The sequence below is a fragment of the Pleurodeles waltl genome, chromosome 2_1 (assembly GCF_031143425.1).
Source record: "Pleurodeles waltl isolate 20211129_DDA chromosome 2_1, aPleWal1.hap1.20221129, whole genome shotgun sequence".
Classification (NCBI taxonomy): Eukaryota; Metazoa; Chordata; class Amphibia; order Caudata; family Salamandridae; genus Pleurodeles; species Pleurodeles waltl.
Window position 1 is genome coordinate 194,047,392 of NC_090438.1, and position 27,908 is coordinate 194,075,299.

Below are 27,908 nucleotides of genomic sequence, written 5' to 3' on the forward strand. Positions count from 1 at the left end.
GAGGGAGCTCATGCCCATATTTCTTTGCTGGGGAGTTCAAGGCCACAGTCTCTGGAGTGGGTGACTTGCCCACTGGTTCTGGAGGGGGCTCCATACCCCATATCTCTGTACTGGGGAGTGCAAACCACAGTCTCTCAGGTGGGTGACTTTCCCAGTGGTTCTGGAGGGGGCTCCATGCCCATATCTCTGTGCTGGGGAGTGCAAGGCCACAGTCTCTCAGGTGGGTGACTTGCCCACTGGTTCTAGAGGGGGCTCCATTTCCATTTCTCTGTGCTGGGGAGTGTAAAGCCACAGTCTTTTAGGTGTGGAACATGCCCACTGCTTCTGGAGGGGGCCCTTGTACAGCAGTCCCTGGAGGGTGGTCTACATGGCTTCCACTGGTGGTGAGGGTTGCATTGTGTAATCTGGAGTTGAGGGCTGCACTGTGTCAGCAGGTGAAGGTGCCTCCTGGTCAGCCTCTGCTGGAGGTAAGGGCTGCACTGTCTCAGCAGGTGAAGGTGCCTCCTGGGCAGCCTCTGCGGGAGGAGTGGGCTGCACTTCCTCAGCTGGCGGTGAGGGTCCCGTGACCACTGGTGGTGGTGGTGTCACCCTGACAGCCTCCGCTGGAGTCGAGGGCTTCTTCCCCTTCATGGCAAGAGGCTTTGGATCCTTACCCTTCCTGGCAGGGGTTGAGGGCTTCTTCCCCTTCATGGCGGGATGTGCAGACTCCTTAGCCTTCTTGGCAGGAGTCGAGGGCTTCTTCCCCTTCATGGCAGGAGGTGTGGGCTCCTTCTCCTTCATGGCAGGAGGTGTGGGATCCTTAACCTTCCTGGCTGGTGGAGTGGGATCCTTCACTGACTTGCCACCATGAATAGATGGTGCCACCACTGTCAGCGTGGACTGTTTGGCTGAGGTGATGGGTTGGGTTGTTGGGACCCTGCTCTTACGGGCAGGACGGGGGGAAAAGAGGGGTAAGAGGTCAAGTTGGGCAAGGAAAAGCTTCTTAGGGACGGTGGGGCAGGATGAGGGAGGAGGGATGGGAGTGGAGTTTGAGGGAGTGGTTGTTGGAGGAGTATGTCTGCTGGACTTGGGTGCAGGTGCATGGGCAGTGTGCTGATGTGAGGTGGATGGCTGTTGGGTGTGTGAGTGCTTGTGTATCTGTCCTTTAGGAGTGGGGGGACAGACAGGGTGGGAGAGGACACAGGGGGCGCGTGCCTGGATGTTGTGGAGGTGTGTGCTAGTGAGGTGTGTGTGCTATTTGGTGTGGTGATGCTGATGCTGATGCAGTGCATGCAGGTGTGAGTGTGGACGTGACTGTGAGGGAGGTGCAGGAGGATGAGGACAAGGGGGAGACAGTGGAGGCAGTGGATGTGGTTGTGTCTGCAACTGTCTGGTGTTTGCGTGAGTGCCTGTGGGATGAAGTGTGGTGACTGTGTTTGACTGTGCCACTCTTGTGTGTTGTCTTGTGTGCATGCTCATCTGTATGTGCGCATGGGATGGGTTAGGGTTGAGAAGACTGAGAAGTGGTAGTTGGAGGGGGGGCGGTAAGAACAGGGACAATGGCTGCCATCAGAGAGGAGGCCAGAGCCTGAATTGATCTCTGTTGGGCCGCCAATCCACGTGGATGCACTCCAGGAATGCATTGCATTGCTGCATCTGGGATGCCAGCCCCTGGGTGGCACTGACAATGGTTGACTGCCCTACAGAGATGGTTCTCAGGAGGTCAATAGCATCCTCACTCAGGGCAGCTGGGCTCACTGGGGCAGGGCCTGAGGTGCTTGGGGTGAAAGAGATGGCCACTCTCCTGGGTGAGCAGACAGGGGCAACTTGTTGAGGGGCTACTGAGAGGGCGGTGCTGGTACGGGGGTTGGCGGCAGTTGGGGTGGTCACAGAGGTGTCCGCCACCACCAGGGAGCTTCCATCAGAGGAGGCATCTGAGTCTGTGTTGTCACCTCCTGCCTCTGCCGTGGTGCTCCCCTCGCCCTCTGTCCCACTGCTTCCCTCGGCGTCGGTGGACTCTGCCACCAGGGTCCTGTGGGATGCAGCTCCCTCTGTCGCCGGTGCCCCTGCTCCTCCACCAGATGATGCTAATGCACACACAAGGACAAGATGACAGAAGAAAAAAGGGGGGGGGGAGGAAACACTGGGTCAATTACTGCACCAACACCACAGTTGGCATACACAGCATCGTCACACACATGGATCAGGATTCAGCACTATGCATTGCACTGCCAGTGATTTAGCTAGACGCCACAGCAAGATGAGGGCCACACACCACCAACTGCACCCCTCCTAGTATCCACAAAGCCCTGACTGACATGGAATGCTAACAAACTATGTTACCTGTATTTGCCATATACCCATTAGCCATGAGCTGGATCACACAGCAATGTCTGACCTGGCATTAAGGGGCACCCACTAACTCACACCCACCACCCGGATCCCATGCCACCTGTCAATTATTGTAGTAATGCCCACTGTACTCACCGCCTTGTGGCTGCTGTGATGTCCTCAAGCTCCCAACCAGCTCTGGGTAGGCCACCGCCAGTATGCGGGTGTTAGAAACTGGGTCTTTGGTTGGCAGTCAGAGAATCACCCTCAGCTAACCCTTGCTTACCCCCTTGGTAGTTTGGCATGAGCAGTAGGCTTAAATTCAGAGTTCTAGGTGTAACATAGTTGTACCAACACACACAGTAACTTAATAAAACACTACAAAATGATACAACACAGGTTTAGAAAAATAGAAAATATTTATCTGAACAAAACAAGACCAAAACGACAACAATCCACAATACACAAGTCAAGTTATCAATAAAAATGAAAAAAGAGTCTTCATGTCATTTTAAACACACACTAACGCTGTTAGCATGAAAATGTACCTTAGGTGCATCAAAAATAACCCCGCTCGGGTGAGTTTGCGTCAAAAAGGGCTTGCGATGCATCGATTTCACTCACGAGTGAGACATTGCGTAATTTCTCCTTTCTTCTGGTCGGCGTACGTCATTTCTTCTCCCCAGAGGAGAGCGATGCGTCGATCCGGTCAGCACTCTCTAGTCTAGGCAGGCCTTGCATCGTTTTACACGCCCAGCTGTGTTTGCGTCAGGAATCCAGCTGCACGATGATCCGAAAACCACGCAGTGCAGGTTGCGATCTGACCAGCCTCCGTCAGCCATGCTGTGCGTCTTTCTCCAGCCCCGGGTGTCAATCTTCAGGTCGCATTGCAGGCGAGCGTCAATTTTCAGCCGCAAAGCCGGCAGCGTGCCAATTTTTCAGCCGCAGATCGGAGTTGCATCGATCTTTTCCCCGCACGGCGGTCGGTGCGTGGATTTTTCCCTCTTAGGCTGCAAACTTCTCCTTTCAGGGTCCCAGGAACTGGATGGGCACCACTTGCCAGAGTACGAGTCTCTCCAGAGACTCCAGGTGCTGACAGAGAGAAGTCTTTGCTGTCCCTGAGACTTCAAACAACAGGAGGCAAGCTCTAAATTAAGCTCTTGGAGAGTTCTTCACAAGAAGGAAGGCAACACAAAGTCCAGTCTTTGTCCTCTAGCAAATGCAGAAGCAGCAACTGCATGAGGGCTCCACAAAGCACAGTTACAGGCAGGGCAGCTCTCCTTCTTCAGCTCTTCTCCAGGCAGAGGTTCCTCTTGGTTTCCAGAAGTGTTCTGAAGTCTGTGGTTTTGGTGCCCTTCTTATACCCATTTTCTCCTTTGAAGTAGGCCTTCTTCAAAGCAAAGTCTCTCTTGATTGTGAAATCCTGTCTTGGCCAGGCCCCAGACACTCACCAGGGGGTTGAAGACTGCATTGTGTGAGGGCAGGAACAGCCCTTTCAGGTGTGAGTGACCATTCCTCCTAGCACAGATGGCTCATCTGGAAATGCAGACTACACCCCAGTTCCCTTTGTGTCACTGTCTAGTGTGAGGCGCAACCAGCCCAACTGTCAAACTGACCCAGACAGGGAATCCACAAACAGGCAGAGTCACAGAAATGGTATAAGCACGGAAATGCCCACTTTCTAAAAGTGGCATTTTCAAAAACACAATCTCAAAATCTACTTTACTAAAAGATGAATTTTTAAACTGTGAGTTCAGAGATCCCAAACTCCACATGTCCATCCGCTCCCAAAGGGAATCTACACTTTAATCATATTTAAAGGTAGCCCCCATGTTAACCTATGAGAGGGACAGGCCTTGCAACAGTGAAAAACGAATGTAGCAATATTTCACTGTCAGAACATATAAAACACATTACTGTATGTCCTACCTTAACCATACATTGCACCCTTCCCTTGGGGCTACCTAGGGCCTACCTTAGGGGTTTCTTACATGTAAGAAAAGGGAAGGTTTAGGCCTGGTAAGTGGGTACACTTGCCAAGTCGAATTTACAGTTAAAACTGCATACACAGACACTGCAGTAGCAGGTCTGAGACATAATCACAGAGCTACTTATGTTGGTGCCACAACCAGTGCTGCAGGCCCACTAGTAGCATTTGATTTACAGGCCCTTGGCACCTCTAGTGCACTGTACTAGGGACGTACTATTAAATCAAATATGCCAATCATGGTTGAACCAATTGCATACACATTTTGTAAAGGAGCACCTGCACCTCAGCACTGGTTAGTAGTGGTAAAGTGCCCAGAGTAACAAAAACAGCAAAAACAGAGTCCAGCACACATCAACAACCTGGGAAACCGATGTAAACAGTTAAGGAAGACCACGCCAAAGATGAAAAGTCTAACAGCAGGCAATCAGCGGGGTCAGGTTCTGACAGGCACCCCTTCCTCGTTGGGAGGCTATCCCCAGTTGGGCCTCTCGGTCTTCTGTGCCCAGCGTCTCAGATCCTCCCACTGTTTCCGACAGTGGGTGCTCCGCCTGCCATAGACCCCCAGGGTGCACACATCCTTGGCGATGGCATGCCATAATCCCTTTTTTTGATGGTCGCTGACCTGCAGAGGTAATACAGACAGGAGGACACCATCACACATACAATCTAGCTTGTCACATATGGCCCACCAGTCCTGTTTCTAACTCCATTGGCATACATATCGCCCGACGCACACCATGTACACCACCACAAGACATCCCCGATGACACAATGCTTGCACACACATCTCCATGTATCCTTCCCACATGCATTGTGTCCAAGGTGTACTCACCTGTTGGTCTGGAGGCCCATACAGCAGTCTGTACTGGGGTAGGACCCCATCCACAATCGCTCCAACTCCTCCACAATGAAGGCAGGGGTCATTTTCCCAATCACACGGGCCATGGTAGGTTCCAGAAACAGGTCACAGCAGCACACGCAGTGTAGGTGGTCTCCTGTTGAAGGTCAGGAAACAAGTGAGGAATCAGATAGAAAATGGCGGTCACGTCTGCGGTGGTTTACACCGTCACTGTTGTCGCTGATCTCCATTGGCTACTGTACTCCGTAGAGCCCCATATTATCCAATGAGGAATTGCACGGCAGTGCAAGACCACCTTCTGCCATGACGCCCAACGTCGGCAGAGTTACCTCACTTCCACCTGTCCCTACATACAGGACAGGTGGTCACCATTTCATGGTGGTGGACAATGATCATATCAACCTTACCTGCGTCACAGCCTATATTAGCACATACCTCGCCATTCCCATTGTCCCATCACATAAATGCACTATGCACACTGAGGCTGTGGTTCCATTGTTCAAATTGTGACAACCTACTCACTCTTGTGTCCCTTAGATTTCTACCACTGCAGATGAATAGGAGGAGGAGACAAACCCTGTGTACAGACCCCTTGTGGACTTGGCTACACTGGAGGACAGGTTCATTATACTCACCTATAGACTAGACAGGGCCACAATCACAGAGCTGTGTGCCCAATTGCAGCCTGACCTGATATCTGCTTTCCGTCATCCGACTGGGATCCCCCCTCTTGGGCAAGTGCTATCAGCGTTCCATTTCCTGGCAACTGGTTCTTTCCAAGTGACAGTGGGCTTGGCAGCAGGAATGTCACAGCCAATGTTTTCAATCGTGGTGGCAAGAGTTTTGTTTGCCCTGGTGAAACATATGTGCAGCTACATAGCTTTCCCCCAGGTGGAAGATCTGGCTACTGTGAAGGCCAGATTCTATGGAATGGGACATATCCCCAATATTGTTGGGGCGATTCGTGGGACACATATTGCGTTAGTTCCCTAAACCCCTAACCCCCCCCCCTGCCAGAATGAACAGGTGTTTAGGAATCGGAAGAGTTTCCACTCACTGAATGTGCGAATGTTGTACCTGCCGGACCAGTACATTTTCCACGTGACTGCTAAGTATCCTGGGTCGGTGCATGATGCCTTTGTCCTGAGGAAAGCAGCATCCCAAATGTGATGGCCAAACTACAGAGGCACAAGGTGTGGCTAATAGGTGAGCCATGGTTCCCAACCACTGTATGTTAGTGTATGCCTTCAGGTGTCAACCCCATAGCATTGTGTGAGGCTAAATGTTGACCCTCAATACTTGCAGGTGACTCTGGCTACCCAAACCTATTGTGGCTGCTGACCCTTATGAGGAATGCCAGGACAGGGGCTTAGGAACATTAAAATGAGGCACATGGGCGAACCAGAAGGATAATCGAGAGGACCTTCGGCCTCCTGAAGGCCAGGCTCAGGTGCCTCCATCTGACAGGTGCCCTGTGCTACTCACCCAAGAAGGCCTGTGAGATAGTAGTGGCATGCTGCATGTTGTACAACCTGGCCCTAAGACAGCATGTACCTTTTTTGCAGGAGGAGGAGACTGGAGATGTTGTTTATTGTAGTGCTATGAAACTGAGGGAAAAGTGCAATGGAATGGGGTGATGATGGAGGAACGTCCAGGGTATTGTTCCGGTCTGGTTGTAGCACGGGTCCAGTGTCCAAGGGGCCATAGGAAGGGGAGCAAAGGCAGTTCAAAGGGTACAAGGTGTGGGACACAGAGCGACAATCAGGAGAGTCTCATTTCCTGGCGGTGGTCTTGGCAAGTGTCTCTGGCTTCTGTCTGGTTCGCAGGGAATGTTTGCAGGGTGGTTTACCATCTCTAGGGGGAGGGGTGCTGGTGGCCTGTGGGTCCTGTGGCAGGGCCTCCTGCCCCCTAGCTGCAGCGGAAGTGGAGGTCTGGTCAATTGACTGGCTAGTGGTGGCTTGCTAGTGGTGGGGGCCCGCTGGTGTGCTGTTGCTTCCCTCATGATGTTGGCCATGTCTGCCAGCACCCCTGCCATGGAGATCAAGGTGGTGTTGATGGCCTGCAAGTACTTACTGATCCCCTGATACTGTTCCTCCTGCAGCTGCCTGTTCTCCTGCATGCTGTCAAGAATCTGGCCCATCCTGTCCTGGGAATGTTGGTAGGCTCCCAGGATCTCGGTTAGTGCCTCCTGGAGAGTCGGTTCCCTGGACCTGTCCTCCCCCTGGTGCACAGCAGTCCTCCCAGTGTCCCTGTTGCCCTGTGCCTCGGTCCCCTGAATGGTGTGCCACTGCCACTGACCCCAGGTCCCTTGTTGTATTGGGGGCGAGGTGTGGACTGTGGTCCCTGTACAGGTGGGCACACTGTTGATTGACGTGTCCTGGGGACAGAGGTGTGGGTACGCTGGGTGGGTGCTGTGGTGTTGGATACTGATGGCGAGGCTCTGTGGTGGAATGTGAGTGAGCTGGGGTGACCGACTGTTCAGTAGTCCCTGATGGGCCAGGTTGTTGGTCCAGATCCTGAAGTCCAGAGTTACTGTCATCACTGGGGGCATCTTCTTTTGGGAGGCTGGACAGTCGAGGCACCTCCTCTCCGCTGGATTGGCTGGGGTACCTGTGGGGATGAAAGTGATGGAATATACTTCATATCTGTGACATATTGTACATCCCTGGCTTCCCCTCTATCGTTGCTGTTGCCCTGCCACCTTTGTTTGTGTATGGTGATGTACTGTGGGATTGTTAGTTTCTCTATGATGTGCGTGCTTTAGTGATTGGTGTCCATGCAGGTTTGGGAGGGCTGTCCATGCATTGGTATGGCATGCAGGATTTGGCATTGGGGTTAGTTATATGTGTACGTGCAGTGTGTGGGATGAAGTGGAATGATGGGAGTGAGGGTAATGAGGTGTGATGGCATGCAGGTATGGCGGGTGATAAGTAGTAAATATTGACTTACCAGTGTCCAGTCCTCCGGCTACTCCAGCGAGTCCCTCAGGATGCAGTACTGCCAAGACTTGCTCCTCCCATGCTGTGAGCTGTGGGGGAGGAGGTGGGGGTCCACAGCCAGTCCTCTGTATGGCAAGCTGGTGCCTTGTTGCCACGGAACGTACCTTCCCTGTAGGTCGTTCCACCTCTTCCTGATGTCGTCCCTTGTTCTTGGGTGCTGTCTCATGGCGCTCACCCTGTCCACGATTCTCCGCCATAGCTCCATCTTCCTGGCAATGGATATTTGCTGTACTTGTGCTCCAAACAGCTGTCCCCTGAAAATAACGAGAGCCCACTAACAATCCCCTATAAGATTGGCCACCAAGGCAGTTTAGATGGCCTGAAACAGTGTTAAACATTGGTGGATAGTGTAACACTACCACTATGGATGTCTGAACAGAGTTATCCCAAACTGGGTGGGAGATGACAAGACCTGGCTCTTATACCATATACCATTTGTTGCAATTGTAATAAAGATGAACATAGCAATAACAGCCCCTACTAAATATTTTTATCATGTAGCATGATTCAAATATCTACAATATCCCTACCTGCTAGGTGTGAGAAAACAAGGCTGATTGCAGAGCCCCCCTAACTTTTTGCCCCCATATTTCACTTTTTGCTGGTGTTTTTCTGACTCTGATGGTGCCCTGGGTACTTGCTAACCAATCCCAGGGCCAGTGCCCTGTATAAAATGAGTATGCAAATTAGGCTAATTATAATTGGTAATGTCAACCAACCTAAAAGTCCCTGGCATATGGTAGGGCATGTAGGTTTAGGGACCCCAGCGTAGGTACTGCACCCATAAGTACACTGCTGAGGTGCCCAGGGTCATTTTGAAGGCAGGCCTGCTTTGCTGGCTGCCTTTAAGTTGAAGTTATATGCAAATTCGACTTGGAATTAAAAGTACTTCCAAAGTCTTAAACTACCTTACGTTTACATATAAGTCACCCCTATGGTGTGCCCTATGTGCCCCTAGGGTTAGGTGCCATGTAATTATAAGCAGGGACCTTATAAAAATAGTTTTATAAACCCTGGTGAGGTAAAATAGACAAATTCGTTTTTCCCTGAATGTAGTGTTAGGCCTCCATAGGCTAAAATGGGAGACTTTATTTTAATTAACAAAGTCCCCTTAAGTGTCAGATACCACAAGTTCGGTATCAAATTAATTGTTATAATAAATCCCACAATTTACAATTGTGGGATTTAATATAACTAGTTCAGGTAAAGAGTTTTAAACTCTACCTAAAAAGTTGACAACTTCAGCTCTGTAGTGCCCTTCTCTGATAGGCCAGCCTCTGGCAGCCTGGCCAGGCTGCCTTAATGAGGTGGGAGTGACCTGGGCTGAACACAAAGGATGTGCCTGGGGAAGGAGAACTACCTCAGCAGATGGGGAAGCAGGAAGGGGGGGCTGCCAAACTGGTCTTCAGAGGCAGGGAAGGTCTTTTGGAGCACTCCATCACCTCCCTCACATCCTGCAACCCCAAACAATTAGGTGCCCTCTTGATTAGATTAGGAGAGGGCAGGAGAGGGGTGTGCTTAGTATTTTAAGCACACCAGTGGCTGTGCTCAGCCAGATGTAACCTCCAAAAATCAGTTTCAGCCATGATGGATTTTTGAAGAATGTTGCTCTTTGGGATTGATTTTTGCCACACTTCCCAGGAAGTGGTCATCAAAGGGGGAAGGACTCTGTATCTGATTGGAGAACCTGTTTTTCACCCACGAGCAAGGATAAATATGGCAGAGCTGCACCCACACCTCAAAACCCTACCAGACTCCTGCAAGGATAAACATCAGGAGAAGAAGGACTGCCCTGCTGGACCCCTGACCTGCACCTGGACACTGAACTCTGAAGGACCGCACCAGTACATACTTGGGTTCCACCACAAGAAGGACTTTGCCTGGCTTCAACTGGTTCAAGGAGTGACTCCTTGTTTGCTACAAGTGAAAAACTGCATTGCTAACCAGAGTCCACTGCCTCAGATGCTGAAGAAACTGACCAGCTGACCACTGTCCAGTGGCCATTTCGGAGTTTTAGCCAGGTGCATTCTGGGAGTTGTAGTCCGCACCATCAAGGAGCAACTAAGAGCCTCTGGAACCTTGGAATAAGCTGTGGACTCCAAAAGAACCTTAAAAGACCTTCTGGAAGAAGATCCAGAAGTTTGAAGAAGATTGGAGAACTTTTTGGAAAAAACTCCATAAAGAGACCGACCCGCTGCTGCAACTCTAGCCGGATTGCCTCATCCACGACCCGACCTGACTTGCAGGTTCGTCCAGCTGAAGAAAATCTCTGAAAAAGTGACTAAGTCCGAAAGTAGAAAGTTGACCGGGACCTCCTGAGCAGGGTATCCGAAGAGGGCTCCAGGGACGTCGGATCAAGATTCAGGGTTGACCCGGTCAAAGGATTTTCCTTTCATTTCATTTCGCAAAATCGTCTAAGTCTAAATGTAGATATCTGCACCGAGGGCTCCCGCGACGCGTATCCGAGGAAGGGCTCCAGGGAGGTCAGATCGGACTGGCAACTTCGTCCCACTGAAGAAATTCTTCAACAAAACGACCAAAAAAAGTCCAAAGGTAAACTTTTGACCGAGGCCTCCCGCTTGCTGTAGCCGAGCAGGGCTCCATTGCGGTCGGCCTTAAACTTTGATTATGCCCCGGTTGTGGTGCGACTAGATGACCGGATTGGTGCTTTTTGTTTCTAGGTGCTAAAAACACTAAGGTCCTCATTATGACCTAGGCGGTAAATGCCGCCACGGCGATGGCCTCCAAAAGACCATCGACATGGCTACCTACTGTCTGCCATATTATGACCATAGCCGGAATTCTGCCAGAAGGATGGCGGAATTCCGGCTGCGGTCATGGAGGCAGACAGCGGTAAGGTGGCGCTGCTGCCAGCAGCAGCACCACACCAGTAGAACGCCGCTGACCATATCATGAAACATGATACAGCCTGGTGTTTTTCCACTGGCGGATGCTGCTGCAGGCAGCAACATCGCGTCCTGTCTCCTGCCAGAAGACCCCCTGCAAGCAGGTAAGTAGGGTGCTGCGACACAGAAGGGGGGCGGGGGTGTTGTGTGTGTGTGTGGGGGTGTGTGTGATTGTTTTTGTGTGCGTGCTTGCGGGTGTGAGACCTGTGGAATGCATGTGTGCAGGAATGGGTGTGAGTGTGCGTGTATGTTGTGTTGTGTGAATGTGTGTGTGCTAGGATGTATGTCAGTGTGTGTTGATGTGTGTGTATGAAAGTATGCATGCGTGGGTGAATGTGGGTAAGCGTGTGTGCGTGTAGGTGTGTGTATGTCGGGGGTGGGAGAGGGAGGACTCTGGGGAGAGGGGCGGGGAGACCCATATCAGTGCCAATGAAGGAATTCCCTGCCACTGATAGTGCCTACCACCATGGTTTTCGTGGCGGTAAGATTGCCACGAAAACTATGGAGGTAGGCGGGGTCAGAATCCCGAGGTTGGGACTGTCACAGCCGCCTGGCTGGAGACCAAAGTCTCCAGCCAGGCGGCTGTTACCGCCCTGGCAGACGGAGTGGTACATTGGTGGTTTGGCTTGAGCCAAACCGCCAATGTCATATTTTGGGGAAAGGTACCGCCATCCTGTTAGCAGTATCTTTCTCCAAAATAACGCCGTCCACCAGGGACGTAATGAGGGTCTAATACTGTAAAAATTCATATCTCCGGTTCCCCTTATCCAATTTTATTTGTTTTGCTGTCATTTTAAAGATAAAAATATAATCTATTTTTATACATATTTGTTGTGTTTTGTGTTTTACTTATTTACTGTTTTGTGGTTTTTAAATGCTTTACACATTTATCTCCTAAGTTAAGCCTTGTTGCTCGTTGCCAAACTACCAAGGGTTGAGCTGGGTTTAATTTATTAAGACCTAACTGTAGCTAAGTGGAGGTTAGTGGCCTATTGCTAAGTGTAGGTACTTACCTGCCCTTACCAATGATCCATTTTCCAACACTATGCAACAAAGATAGGTAAGTATATATACTACATATGGTTTTGTGTATTCATAAGATATGCCAAGCACCACCCACAGTATGCATTTATGAATGTTTGTATGTTAATTTGTACAGTGCAAATGTAGCTACAAATGCAACAGAGTGTTGTGCAGTAAAGGGGGATAAAGGGTATGAGAAACAAGCCAGGGGAAATCAATGTTGGAAGACATTGGAGGGGCGTTATGGCTTCCAGTAGGATAGGTGCAATAGTTTATAGAGGCAGAAGGGTAATGATGCTTGGGTTCAACACAAACAACAGTGGAAGTGGATGGAGGAACCTTCAGTACAACAGACAGGGAGACAGAAAGGCAGTCAGCACAAAAGGGACAGTGCACAGTAAAATAAACCAGTGGCTAAATACCTTGAACAAAGAAACATAACTGATAAGCAGTGATCAACTCACAGGACGAAAGCATGGACAAGGCTACCAACAATTATTATACCAGAATAGATGGAATTTAAGATAGCAATCAACTACAGCATGTCTCTAACTAGCGGGCTCTGGGACTCTCAGCAGCCTTTGACACAGATGATCATCTCACTATCATCCACACATATAGCCTTGAATGAGAATCACTGGTAATCTTTGTCACTGGTTCTTCTTGTGCCTATTTAAACAGTTAACTCACATGGGCACCCCCAAGTCCCAAAAGATGCCTATCCTGAGTACCCCAGGATTTATATCTCCTCTCTCCATCATCTGTAACCGCCACATTGACCCCCCTTGCAACTCTACTCTCTCATAATTGCATCAAAATTCAACAATAGGCAGACAACACACAACTCTATTTGAAGGTCTCTTCCATTCCAGACACCCAATACCTCAAACACTTCCTGCACTTCATCCAGATTGGGATGTCCAAAATCTTCCTGAACCTCAACCCCCCCCATCAATAGAGGATTCCTACTATTGAGCAAAAGCAGCAAACTACAGTTAGCCAAGACCTGGCTCTGTGTTATGAACTAGACGAATTTGAACCAGTGGAGTAACATTAGCCCTTCACAACTCCCGCAGTGCAGGAGGGCTCCTGAGCTCCAGGGGACCCCTCAATATAGCACACTGTGCACGGACGGTGGGCCTCTGGCTTGAGAGCTCCTAACTAGGTCCAGGGGAGCTGAAGGTGGGCCTTTAAATTTTCATGCGCCACAAATCTGAACCCCAACTTTCACCCAATGCCAAGTCTCTCATTTTCATGCTGGACACTGAACTCATCCTCAAGGAACACATTTTGAAGAAAACCAACAAATTGTGGCACCATCTATCTCTGCTGAAGAGAGAGAAAACATTCAAACATTCATCCCAGAAAGCAACTTCAGAACTGCTGTTCAAGCCCTCATACTCTCACATCTGGATGGAGCAACATCCAGCTCCACAGCCTTCCAGACTCCACACCACAACCAATACCCACCCTAAAGGACATCCTACACACTGTTGCATATCTCATCAATGGTCTGAAGAATTCTGACCACATCAACTCCACTACAGTAGAACTCCACAGGCTTCCCTTGCTAATCTGCACCATCTTTAAATCCAGCTGCATCTTCTACAACCAAACATCAACCCTGATTAGCTAACAGACAAGCTCACCACTTCAGGTGTCTCTCAGCATATGTAGTGACAGAACACTGTCAAACTGGAGATGATAAGTGCAAAATATAAAAAATAAGATACAAGGACTCCTTTTATGCACCCAGGACCTGAAACAATGTTGATGTATCCATCATCAATGCCCCAACCCTGCTCCAATTTAGAAAATAGCTTAAGACATCTTTAAGACCTCCACTCTCAGAACCCAGTTTTCACCTCAGTTACGGAATGACTGTATCTTTATGTTTGACCCTGTACAGTACTCAGCTGCCTTTTGGGCAGGTTGGTGGCATACAGATACTGCATACATACATACATCATCATAAAGAAATGAGAAGCTTGAGTCTGTCAAATCAGTGTAAGGCTTACATGCCCAATGCCGCAAAGTCCAGGAACAATTAATTTTAAAACATCAATTAAGGACAAATCAGATCGATGAAGCATCATGACCCATTCTGTCAGAGTGATGGAATCATTGGTAATAAAACTCAATGTATGAGTTCAGGTGGTGTCACATGAAAAATACAAACGCAATGCCATCTGAGACGTTTGCTTACACTGTCTTGCTCAACAACCTCAGTGCATCCAACAGATAGATGAAGAAATATTTAATCTTCATGTGTGATTGGATTCCGTGTTGTCTTTCCTTACATAGATGGTGATATTGTGCTGTAAGAGGGACATTATAGTCAAGCAATATTGAATTCTCCACAACTAATATATCGAACAACATTTCTCTCACAAGGACTGGAGAGAAAGAGGAGTACACGGACATATAGGACTGGGAGAAATGATGGTGCAAGACAAGCTCCTCCAGAACTAGAGGAGCAATGTACTATATGAGGACAAGCGATATAGAACGGAATAATACAACTGCCTGTCTCTGTGGCAATCGTCCTGTGGACTTCCAGTACAATATGTGCTGTCAGGCACTCAGGAGTGACCACTCCTTTCTCTGATTTCTTTGTTATACTTGACTCTACATTGGTACATATTCACAAAGACCCATCAACACTTGCCCCTTCCACAGTAGGTAATGAGGGAAAACAGACAGTGAATCCCAATAAATTGACTCAATTGGTAATTTGATGAGCTAACAAGTTCAACTCTGAGAGTGAAGTTTAGCCCACCTGGGATACTTGTACTAGAGAGAGCAGGCCTTTTCTTGCTTTATGAGCTGGGAATGTGATAGTTCAGATGATCATCATCTTCATTCCATTTTAGAAGTGGCACATTTATTAGCACTCTCATATCAAATAACCTACCACATTAAGTAGATTGACCAAAAATGGAAGATCCCATATAGGCACCAGTAGGCCTGACCTCATTCCTGTCACCATTGTGATGCATAAATGAGGCAATAGTTAAGCATTTTAGTTTTTAAACTTCAATAGGAGATGTTTTGTTATTGTTTTGACCTCCATCTGCCTGTCAATCTGCACACCTACTGATCTATCAAGGTTGATTGACCATAGTGATAATTGTATAAAGACATATTTTCCATATTTTTCTGTATTTAAAAATAAATACAGACCAGAAAATACCTAGTTTTGGATTTATATTTATCTGTAAAAAACTGTAAAAAAGGGAAAACAGAGAGCCCTAATTATAACACATCAGAGAAGGGGGTTGCTATTTACATAAATGTCCATGAGGGGTGAGGTAGGGTCCCCCATACCCAAGGATGTTAATCATTCTGTGTGTATGGGGATTGTTTTGATACAAAAGGGTGGTGAACCTCAGGCATCAAGGGAGCTCATAATCAAGTTGGGGACGATGCAAAACGTTTAGGCGTTATGGGATGCTTTGCATTATGATGACAGTCGCTGAAAAATAGGGCAATCTTAAAAATGTAGCATTATTTTTATGCATTTAAAGTTACCTAAAATGATGTGCGTAGTTATGAGTGAATGAGTCAAGAAGGCGATCAAAGTGCAGTCTATTTCTAAACGTATAAAATAGCTGCAAACTGGCTGCAACATATAAAAATGTTCCATGGCCTTGGCCCATAAAAGTGAAAGCAATGAAATACCGTAAATTGTTACTGAAATAGCACTTCTCTCAAAACTCTCTAATAATTATGCCTTTTTCACAACAGTTAAATATGAACGAATAAAATTTCTGGTGATTGCCTTGAAGAATTCTGTGGAGGTCTATGCGTGGGCTCCAAAACCATATCACAAATTCATGGCTTTTAAGGTAAGGCGCCAATTAAGTGTTAACACAAATTGAGAGTTACTGCACATAAACCTATATTTTTAGTTACTGGATATATCATCAAGTACCAATATCATTTCGCTGCATCATCCTTTTTGGGCATACAGACAACTGTTTAGGCTAATTTCTGTAATTTGCCTTATGAACTCTTAGGAGTATATTTACAAGCCCCTAGGGCCACCGGAGCATCACTTTTTTTGATGCTTCGGTGCTGCAGTGTGCTGGCCCATATTTACAAGGCCACGCAAAGCTACCTTAGGTAGCTTTTCATGGCCTTGTATATATGGCCCCATTTCACGCATTACTCTACTTTGGATGTTCCCGTGCATCACACACGGAATCTGACACATTGCCAGATTTACAAGGCTGAGAATGCCTCAGATTCTTACACCACCCCAATTGCGCAACAAGGAGAAATATCTCATCAAAAGGCTAGGGGCAGCGCAAGTGACATTACATGCCATTTGACCTTTATATTCACTCACCCACACATGCTTACATATAAACACACAATCACACATACACACACTCTCACATAAAAACACTCTCACTTGCATGCATGCATACAACTTACATTTAAAAGATTTTTGTATTTACCTCAACTGCTGGGGGGTCATATTCCATCTAACTTTACTCCATTTTTATTACACTAAAAGTGAATAATATGTCATTAATCACTGTTAGTGTAATAAAAATTGTCAAAAAACAAGGAGATTGCATTCCTAAATGATGTCAACGAGGACGAGTTGCCTCCTGTGTTACTGACACTGATTTTGCCACCGCTGAGACCAGGGGTCGCAAAAGCAGTACTTGGGGTCGTAAGGGACAAGCCAAGGGTCACAGATGCGATCCCTGGCGACCCTTAAAGGACGTCCAGGCCTTCTATGTGTGCTGCATCCTGCAGTACATATAGAAGGAGGAAAATGGCATTAATGATGGTTTATGTGCAGGAAGGTGTTCCTTCCTGCACATAAACAATCATCTCTGCAATGCAGGCACCCTTGCACTATGGTGCAAAGGTTCCTGCGTTGGTGTTAGGCTGCCAATTGTGAGCCAGCGCTGAGGAAAGTACAGGAATTTGTTGTATTGCTGTAAATATGACGCATCACAGCAATTTCCTAATGGCGCAACTCAGCGATGCAAGGTGGCTTGCAGCGCTGGGCTGCATCATTATTTTGTAAATACATTCAAGTGTTGAACTCAGGCTGAGAAATATGTCACCTTGATGCCTAAGACCCAAGCCAATAAAGACTAATCATTTCTGCTATCTGAATACACTAATACACTCAAGAAAAGTGGACTATTACTGTGAGGTTTAATTTAATTCTGATTTTAATTGAAATGCATAGTAGCACAGGCTTCCTAAGAAAGGGACTAAGCCAAGGAAGGCCTGATCCTTAAATGTGTTGAACACCTAAAATTAACTCGGGTGCACCAAAACATAGACAGTGTCAAATAATCAGTGCATTTGGAGTGCTAAGCCTGTGGTTTGAGTTTAGCATCATTTGGGTGTGACACCCCTCAAATAGGTGTATTCTTGGATCAGTAGTTGGGTCTGGGGGCTTGGAATTGGGTCTGCTACACCTGAGTGATTTTTCCCACTTGTTTAGTTGGGAAGTGTGAGATTCACCCCCTAAATCTCACCAACTAAGCTACACCCCTTAGGAAAGTGTGTCATTACAATTGATTTTCCACAGTACTGAGTAGTAGGGTCAGACAAATGGGTTTTGCGAAAGGAAGAGTATTTGTGTGGTCAGTGGAATCCAATGTAGTTTTACTCTATTGTCTCATGAAAAATTCCTCTACAAAAAATTTGATTTGTGTTAAATAGGTGCTAACCCTTCCTAAACATTCATATTATTGCCCAGGGGTCGTCGGGGAAGAAATTCTGCTTATGAAAACAATATATTTCCTTTTGAATATACAGAGAAAAAACGTAGAGTTTGCTAATGCACACTTCTGTAACACTGATTCTTACCAATTGTCCCTGCTGACAATCTGCAGGAGAGCTGAGGATGAGTAATACACATGGACATTTTGATTTGAAGTCGATTTCTATGTGTAGTCTTGGGTTAATTGTTAATCCCTAAAATGTTACAACTATCTATAAACCCTTAGAATTAATGTAAGAATGGGAGTTTTCTGATGATGTTCACATTTTCTTTTGTGAATTAATATATTTCATATCTGCGTTCACGTTTAATAGCACTCAGTGCTGGAACGCCATAATTGGCCGTCTTTCCATCACTTGCCTTAAATTTATGAGGCGTACTAATACACTTTAAATGTTGTGCAAACGTTCTTGCACTCAACCCATAAAGTGGCAGAGTGATGCTTCTTCAGGAGAGTAACCTTTTACTCTTGAGCCCAAAAACCCATAAAACACAGATACTGTCAAACAGAACACTATGACTAGCGGGTAGCCTGAAGAAGTGGCCATGAGTCAAAAACAGAAAGATTAATTGAAAATAACTAGACTGCCAAGGCAATATTGATTTGGGCCTATTACAAAGGCATTTTGGAGTAGTAAAAGTTGCTGTAGTACTCTTACATGCCTTTGTGAATTGGCACGAAACAACGAAAATGGGAAATCATATAGGAAATTCTATATACAATTAGTATAAATTAAAATATTGTGTCATCCATACACTTTACCAAATAGGGAGGTGTAAGTTTCATAGTCCATTCACAAATGCATATTAGAGTATGTAAAAGACTAGACTTCCTGTACTCAACAATGCTTTTATGGATCGACCCCCAGTATTTAACAATCTACCAACAATATTGCTGCTGAATGCATGGCTCATAGAGCTGTTAGATTAGGTTCAGAAGCTCTAGTTTCACTTACTAATCCAGCTCCAACAATGCACTGTTCATTTAATAAGGTGGAAGATTACTTATGAACAAGCGGACAGAACTTCAGAACTCTATGCTGCCAGAAGCGTGACATCCCTGTTGAAAATGTATTTAAACACATGATTGTGCATGGGGCATTTAATTGTAAGCCTTATATTTTCATCTTACATCTGTCTTTATGCTGCATGCATTCAGTGTGTTATCATTTTACGGTTCATTACATTATATTATTTCAATTCTACTGTTTTATTATCTTAAACATGAGTGGCTGGAGTGACTGGTTGGCAGAATGATTTAGAGCATTGGAATTTTAGGAACTCAGGTGAAGGCACACCACTGTTCTGATCTCCAACCTATGCTTCTGCCTTCCAGGAGATAAGGGCATAGGCTTTAGTTATGAGAAATTAGAGTGGGCATTTTCCTCCCAGTCTTTGCAGTTTATGCTTCCCATTCTACTACTATAATCTCCAAAATACTCATTTCTAGACTTCGCCCACCTCTATCCCTGCTTGGCTCACACAAACCTCATTTTACTACAATGATCTCCCAAACAACCCTCTCTAAATTCTTTCCTTATGTATCCCTTCTTTGACTCATCCCAAACATCATCTTACTACTATGATCGCCCAAATATAACTTTCTAGACTCTTCCCTCTTCCATCCCTCTATTAACCCATTGAACTCAACTAACAGACTCACATGTCCACAGCTCAAATTAACACATATTTCCCTACACTAACCCACCACTAATCCTTTTTGGGTTCCGGAGTAGCGTGCTACTTGCTGAAAAGCACTGTGATGCCTCATCAGGGGTAGTAAGTGCTAAATAAATACAATTACAATGTGGTGACAGAGGGAGCTGTGAGATTGATGTGAGGGTGCATCTCCAGTATGAACTCTTCATTTGTCTTGTGTAATTGCGGGTGCAAATAGTGTGGCAAATGCATGGAGAGGCATGTGTGTTACTTGGTATCTGCCCTCTCTTCTTCTACAGCTCACAGTGTTGCTGAATAATGGGTGCTGCTTTGCCAAGGCATACTGGAATAGGTGGCACTAGTACTAACTGACTTTTGTTGACATAATGGACTGAAGGAGGAAGGATGAAGTGATGTGTAGTAGTAGGAGCGAAGGGCCTTCCATCTCCTGTGTCTTTCAAGAGATTATTTGGCAGGACATTCTGTCTGCAAACAGAGTATTAAACATGCCGCCAGACAGCACAGTGCATTCTACAATACTGGCTCTTAAACTCTCACTCCCTGGTCAATGGCATTCCATTTGTCTAAGGCTAGTAATGTTGGAGATGACCTTCAACAAGCCACATAGCCTACTCTGGCAGAAGGAGTGCCCCCTTTAATCTGAAAGTACTAGTGCCTTGTTATATTCACAGGATATCCAGGGGAGACACATTTACCAATAATGAATCTAGATGGAAACTCTCAGTTGATATTCTAAAAATCTACCATGGCTCCAGCCATTGTGTGTTAGTACTGCAAAACTCTGATGGCTGAATCATATATTCCCTTCCAAATGTTTGCATACTCTTCAAATAATGGCTGATCATCCACTACAAGAGCTCCTAAAATTGCAACTTCACATTCACATTAAAAAGATGTATTAATTAGACCAATTTCAACTTCACCTTTGCAGTCGTTTACATCTCTTCATCACAAACCACTCTCTGTTGACCTGACTGTCGAAAACGGGCAACGGCTGAAAATCATCTATGGCTCAGCTGTGGGATTTCACGCTATTGACGTTGATTCTGGAACTGTTTATGACCTATATCTTCCGACTCATGTAAGACTCTATTTTCATACATTGATTACTGTCATGTTTCCTTTAACAAAATGTGTTTTTTTTAAACAAGCTAGTATCTAAAGTTTAGATGTGTCTATTTTTTGCAATAACTTTTGTTTCATCCTTTACATGCTTTGTAACTGAAATATTGTACTGCACTATTTTTTTCTCAAATCTAGTTCTGAAAATATTTAATTTATATACTCCTTGCACCCTTACCTGGCTACCTGTTTACAAAAGGATTATTTTTTAGGCAATTACATTTTCCCACAAGAAAATGTATTTAAATATGTGTCAGTTTATGGCAAAACAACGCCTGGTCTAGACTCACAAGCATTTGCAATTAGTCCAGAATTGTATTCCATTCCTAATTACATCTTCCAAGTTCTTGCACAAGAACATTTGGGGAGTCTTTTCAATTGCAATATCTAAACACTTTAAGATGCCTTCTGGAGTCTTTTATCTCTGACCCTTTATAGAAAGTATTTTAAAACATATTTGTTCAACCATTAATATGTGAGCACTACAGTGATCATTTTTGCAGTTTATCACATAGAAAACTAGGGTGTGCGTTGCACTCTACAACGTTCCTAAAAATAACTGTAAATATTGTTCAGCCTCTTAGGTATGTAGGGACTGGTTAGGAGATGGCGGATGCCAGCAGGATCGATAATTCTCATCTTTAGATGACAGCATTTTAGTCTTTGCAGAATAATCTCTCTTGATCTCTTTAAGAAGCCTATTTGAGTTCTGGCAATGTAGAAAGAAAATTTTAGACACAGGAGATTCTTCAATTTTACTTTCTGTAGTGGTTTTTTAAAAGCGAAATTAACAATGGCTGAAAAACTTTTGCCAGTTATTTTACAAGCTAGCAAACAAGGGTGAGAGCAGTCATTTTAAAGCAACTTTCTTGTAATACATTTCTATATAGAAAGGCACTCATTTTGGACAACCTTTATTTTCAATGGAGTAGAAAGACCATTAATTAGATGAAGAGGAAATGTTTAGCGCTAATGATTTTTAGTAAGTACTGTTGAGATAAAATCTTACAAAATATAGAAAGTGGCACATTTAAACTTTAATTGAACACAATAAACATTATGTTGAACATATTGGTGTTAGAGTACAATCAAAGAACTGAAATTTGGTAGAATTTGAGAGGGAATGAAATGAGCTAAATGCAAATGTTGTTTTCTCTTTCTAGTACCAGAGAATCCCAGAATGAAGTATTAGAGTCTAACTCTGGTTAAGTTGCCAATTGATGAAGATAGCAAGATATCCATGTTAGATGTAAATCTTGGGGATCTTTCACTAAAAGTAGTAACATTAGTAGTACAAAGTAGTTTACATTCTTAAAAATCCTTAAGGCTTTTTAGTGAAAGCTAGGAAAACCAAAGATTTCCATGTGTAAACTGAAAAGCACAGCAGCGGACTTCATAGTGGTCAAAAATCAACTAGTGTGCAGTTAGTTGTGTTGTACAAAGGTACCATAACCCTTAATTTCACTTTGCGCCCTCATGAAGAATAATTTTACAAATGGAGGAGTCACTTCCAGTTATAGAGGATTATTTAACCCAATTTGCACACTTAATTTAGAATATAAGTATGCAAATTGGATCTAACAAACATTAGGAATGTTGAATGAGTATCACAAAGTTACAGCATGATTTGAGTTCTATGTACTGACACAAACGTTTTCCGACGGTTTACCCATACTCTCTATACTAACTCTAAAGCTGTGACTGTGTAACATCTGCAGATTTTACAAGGTTGTGAGCAGGGCACAAGTCCTTAAAAGAGAAGTGGGGGGGCTAAGAACTTTAGGCAGTATGCAAATGATATCATGGCACGTGACATCTCACATGGCACTACATGAAGCGACATCACAGTAAGTGACATAATAATCAATGACTTTACAGGAAGTGACATAATGAAAAGTGACATCAGATCTTAAGTCCTCACACATATGTTTAGCAGGTTTATCATAAGTACATTTGAGTGCAATACTACAGTAGTGTAAATGCAAACACTCTTGATTTAGGTGGAAGACTCACGCTTTAGTAAATTAAACAGAAAACTGTGTTCCCTTTTGTCAGTGTATAGCCTTCTTTACCCAAGGATTGAACAAACGAACTCCGCTGCCAGCCTACTTCACAAGGCATAACATTCCATATGGAGCATATTTCTATGTAGATGTGATTGCTTTGGCTGCCTGAGCTCTCCAGAGGGAATTGAGGCTCATTTTTCACAAACAGACCATGACCCAAAAGAAGATAGAAAGACATAAATGGAAGAGAGGAGAAAGAGAGATTGGAAAAAATATAAAGGCAGAAAAGGGGAGTGTAGAGTTGTGAGAGAAAAGGTTATGGCAACATTGGCATTCAACAATGTGATCCTAAGAAAAGGTTTGGGGCTCTGAATTTATGTTTTTACAAATTATACGCAGCCTCCCAAAAAGTCCCATCCAGGTTTGGCAGCAGACATCTCTCATGGTCATTTAGTTGGCATAACTATATGTAAACCATCCTCACATTCACCAGTGCAACCTGACAGCTCACCCTAAAATCAGTACAATAAGAACCCCACATAAACAATGGGCCATAAATTTCAATGCAAGCGGCATCAGCTCCACATTAAAATAAGTTTAAGCCACGCAGTATTCAAAGATGAAAAAGGAAATGGTGACCAAGGTAGTTCACAAGAAAAAGGCACATGTAATTTCAGCCCCAGCTAGCACTTTCATGAAAATTTTAGCTTTTAGAAGAAAATATTGCTAGTTTGCATAGAAAACTACCCAAGCACGGAGATTTAGAAATAGCAACAGACACCACAATCTATGGCCAGAAATCATAATATGCACTAGACTATGCTCACTACTGAGGAATCTCTATATCCTAGACATGTTACACTGCAAAAAAGGTGCACTGGAGACAGTCAACTTGACCTACTTATTTAAAGTGACACTGGCCTCTGGGCTCGCCTATTCACTGTAACTGAAGGAGCCAGCCCTACGTAAGCACACATGATCCTTCATTTCATACATAGCATAACTTTGAATTACATCAGTCTCTCAGACTTAAGGGCATCATAAAAACAAAGCTACCCTCTCTTATTGTCTTATAGTGCAGCACATTGCAAACTTTGCAGCATTGCTGTAGTAGGTAGATGTGAGAAGAGCAAAAAGCAAGACCTGTACCCCCGCATGGCAACAACTTGGCAAAATTTAATGAAAATCTGAAATGCTGAGAATGGATATGGAATGTGTACCCATACTCCAATTCATTCAACAACACAGGTACTCCACTCCTTGCGTTAATCATCCAAGAAAAAGGTAAATGTTCCATATGTGAAGTAAAAGCCAATTAATCAATACTTCAAATAGACAGACACTCATTCATAGGCAAAGTGATATTGTTTATTGCTTTCTTGTAATACAAGTGGCAATCACAGCAACAATGTGAATGATAAACACAACCAACGCGTTTTGACTCAAAGACAATGGGACTTCTTCAGGGCTGATGAAAAACATATAAAACACAATAAATACAAAATAACACTGCATTCGTATAGAAAACACGTAACAGAAACATTTTTAAAATATACATTGCGTTAAAAAGTGGTACCCATCCAGTATACCAATTAACAAATAATCATACTATCTTAGGGCACATTACCACACATGGGTTTGGCCCTAATTATAAGTAAAAAGAACAGATGATGAACGAAATGCTGAACAATGCAAACAATCACCCCCAGTCACTAAGATCTGGGTTTAATCCATCATTGTTTGCTCACCACACCACCCCAGTTTGGACCCAGCACTATGCAAAACAGTCTTGACCCTTCTCGCCATAGGAACAGTCCAGCCTGAATTGCCAAGCCAGCTGCTCCCTGGACTGGACACAAGCATCCTACGACCGATTTCAGGGTATCACCCTTCATCAGCCAGGCTAGCTTGTTTCCTTGTGGCGCAGTGAGCACGGGACCCACGTCTGGGCATACCCTTCCCACTTAGGGTGACAAAATGCAAAAAGAATAGATGATGGGCGGAATGCTGAACAATGCAAACATTCACCCCCAGTCACAAAGATCTGGGTTTAATCAATCGTTTTTTGCTTACCACGCCATCACGGTTTGGACCCAACCATATGCAAATCTGTCTTCCCCTCCTGGGGAACAGGGTCAAGACTGATTTGCATATGGCTGGGTCCAAACTGGGATGGCATGGTGAGCAAAAGAATTGATGGCTTAAACCCAGATCTGTGAGTGGGGGTGAATGTTTGATTGGTTCTACATTCCATCCATCATTTGTGTTTGTTTTCTAATTATAAGTAAGACATGCACCACATGTACATCTGTATTACATTGATCACCCCATATAAAGTCAATTTATATGTATTGGAACTTTTAAGACTTGCACTCACTAGTGGGACCTAGCTGGAATGTCGCCTCACATAAATGGGGAATAACCATGAACCTTTGACAGAGAAGTGGGGCTAGAAAACTGACCCAGGGAAAGCTAGTGTGCCTGCCTTAGGAAGACTATGTATATTATTCATGCACAAAATACATGGCTGGATTAACGGTAATGCCTATACACCACCTGTGTAATGCCTACCTTACGCACGGTAAGGAATTAGGTGTTCTGTTTTTTTTTTCAAAGCCATGCAGGAACTATTCTAGGAGGCTATTTCCTCTTTGTATGTGTGCTGCCCAATGCAGCATACATGGCTTTGTTATGCCGTCACAGAGAGACTCACCAGTTTGGTGCAAACCTATGCTTACAAGTCTTTGTAAAAATGTGTTTGTGTCAAAATACATGGGTGGAAACATAGGTACACCCAAGCACCACCCATGTAATGCCTACCTAATGCAAGTTAGCACAAGGCATGGCAATGTGGTGCCTGTGTTAGTTTCTTTCCTTCTTGACAAAACCATACAAACGGGATTTGTGTGTGGTGCTGTAAATCCTAAAATAGATTTTGCACCAGAGTTGTGCCAGAAAAGTGACACAACCCAGACGGCAAATCTGGGCCTCAACTTATACATTCATTTTTTAAAACCTTTGCCACAAATAAAAAATAGGCACAGGGAGAAACGTGACAGTAAATCTGTTCTGCTAAGTCAGTTGCACAGTCTGAATTTTAAAATATCTTATGGGTTAAGGCACCTCCTTCAGAGATCTTAGTGTTTCCAGTAAATCTGAGGGAATAGTACTAATGGTAAGATAACCCTAATGGTAAATGCTTTTGTGGGCAAGATCCTTGTTTTGTCTAGTCACAATTTTGACTCAAAGTAGCATACACGGTAAATGTGTCTCCTGCAAAGCACATCATTTAAAATGCAGATGACAGATTTGTATTTTATGTAAATAGGTACGTGGGTTACTGCTTTTTTAACACAGCAACCCTTATGTTACTTGCAATTGCATTGTAATCCTTCTAATTTAGCACAATGTGCTGTGAACAATGATATGTCACTCCTACATTGTGTAACCTTCACTGCCTTGTGTAACATATCCTGTACATTGATTTACAAACTTTTATGATTTGTTGTCAATGTAATGTGTACGTGTGATATAAAGTCCCCTTACATCCTGTATTGGGATGAATAGTACTATAAAAGAAATAAAAAACGGTGATATTTGAATGGCTATTTTGTTTCAATACTGGGACAGAGCAACATATCTGATGTTCTTACAACACGTGCATATCAATTATATACAGGGCCGAAACAAAATAAAAATTGTGCCTCTATTAAGTAAGAGTGAAGTGCTAACAAGCTATGTGCTTTTGTTTCTCTTCCACTGGATTTAGGTGTTAGGCTCCATATAGCTGTTGGGCGGGATACTCCCTACTACAAAAGGAGGTCTGATGGTCCCTTAAATTTAGCCTTTGTTATGAGCCACGCTGGGTTTTGAAATAAGAAAGGCCCTTCCTTGCCTGCACATTGTTGTTCGGATCAAAAGAAGACAATGTGCAGACACTGCTAAATGTGCCCCAGTGTTTAAAAATTACACCAGGACAAGTTCAGCATATTTTAAAGTGAGGCCCATCGTCTTGGTGAAATAGTAGATAGACGCCATCCACCCGCGTGTACCTTGTGCCCCGGTTGTGAGCTCTCCGTGAAGTTGTACAATCTGCTGATGCTGATTTGGGACTCAGGATCTGCTATTAGTACTTGCAAGTGGCAGTTTATGCATGCACAGGTATATTTTGGAGGCCAATACCATTCACAGACTATCTGAGGACCAGAGGAATGTCTTATCAGAGCAGTAGCACATAAAACAGAAACATCTCTGGAAGGGAAATGTGGTAAGGCACCATCAAAGGAGTTGATTGTCCTGATTTTGAGGCCTTATCACGTAAAGTGACCACTAGATTCTCTATTTAAGCTATGGCTTCTTTCACAGGTTTGGGCTGACTGGTGTCTTAAATAGTTGAAGACTTGGAAAGAAGATGGTATTTTAGCACATTAGGCAAAGGCATGCCATTTTTTGCCACTGGAACTTCAAAGGAATCTGCTGCGTTTGGGTGCTTGTAGTGACACATTTTAAGAAATTGCAAATGTAGGCATGTTTGGTGACAACTTAAGTAATTGTAGATAAAAAAAAACATAACAGAGTGACGAACCACAAAGCAAAATAACAACACATCAAAAACATAACAGGACATAACAAAACAAATCAGTCAAAACGTAAACAACACAACAACCACAACATAACGAGTGTAAAATATAACAACTGGGATCTCTAGTTGGCAGTCGGCTTGAACCCTGTCCAAGTAGGGACCATCCATCTAGTCAGGATAAGGGAGATACCCGCTCAGATAACCCCTGCTCATCCCCTTGGTAGCTTGGCACGAGCAGTCAGACTTATCTCAGAAGCAATGTGTAAAGCATTTGCACATAACACACAGTAATAAATTAAAACACTACAAAAGGACACCACACCAGTTTTAGAAAAATAGCCAATATTTATTTCTATAAGACTAGACCAAATACGATAAAAATCCACATACGGTAATAGATATATGAATTCTGCAAGATTTACTCAAAAATACAGTTCTTTGAAATCTATAGCTCCACCTGGGGCTATCACGGCCTCGTTATCAACAAAACCAACAGTTTAAGCCGGCGGCGGCATCACGGGCAAGCTACGGTGTCGGGAAGACCCGCAAACAGTACCTTGGATTTGCAGGGCATCGTGATCCCCGCACTGAGCTCCAGAGAGCGGCGTCGCTGGTGTTGCGATGTTGGTTCCGGAGTCAGTGCGTGGGTCGTCGGGCCCTTGAAGTCACACGC

At 44.7% G+C, this 27,908-nt stretch overlaps 1 protein-coding gene across 4 annotated transcripts in view; it reads left to right on the forward strand.

The window, feature by feature from the left end:
• Window positions 1-27,908, forward strand: part of NRK (Nik related kinase) — a 720,008-nt gene that overhangs the window by 577,516 nt on the left and 114,584 nt on the right. For all 4 annotated transcript variants that reach the window (XM_069212387.1, XM_069212389.1, XM_069212388.1 and 1 more), the window contains 2 exons: window positions 15,835-15,935; window positions 20,457-20,606. In XM_069212387.1, coding sequence (XP_069068488.1) covers window positions 15,835-15,935; window positions 20,457-20,606 — 251 coding nt within the window. The remainder of the gene's footprint in view (window positions 1-15,834; window positions 15,936-20,456; window positions 20,607-27,908) is intronic.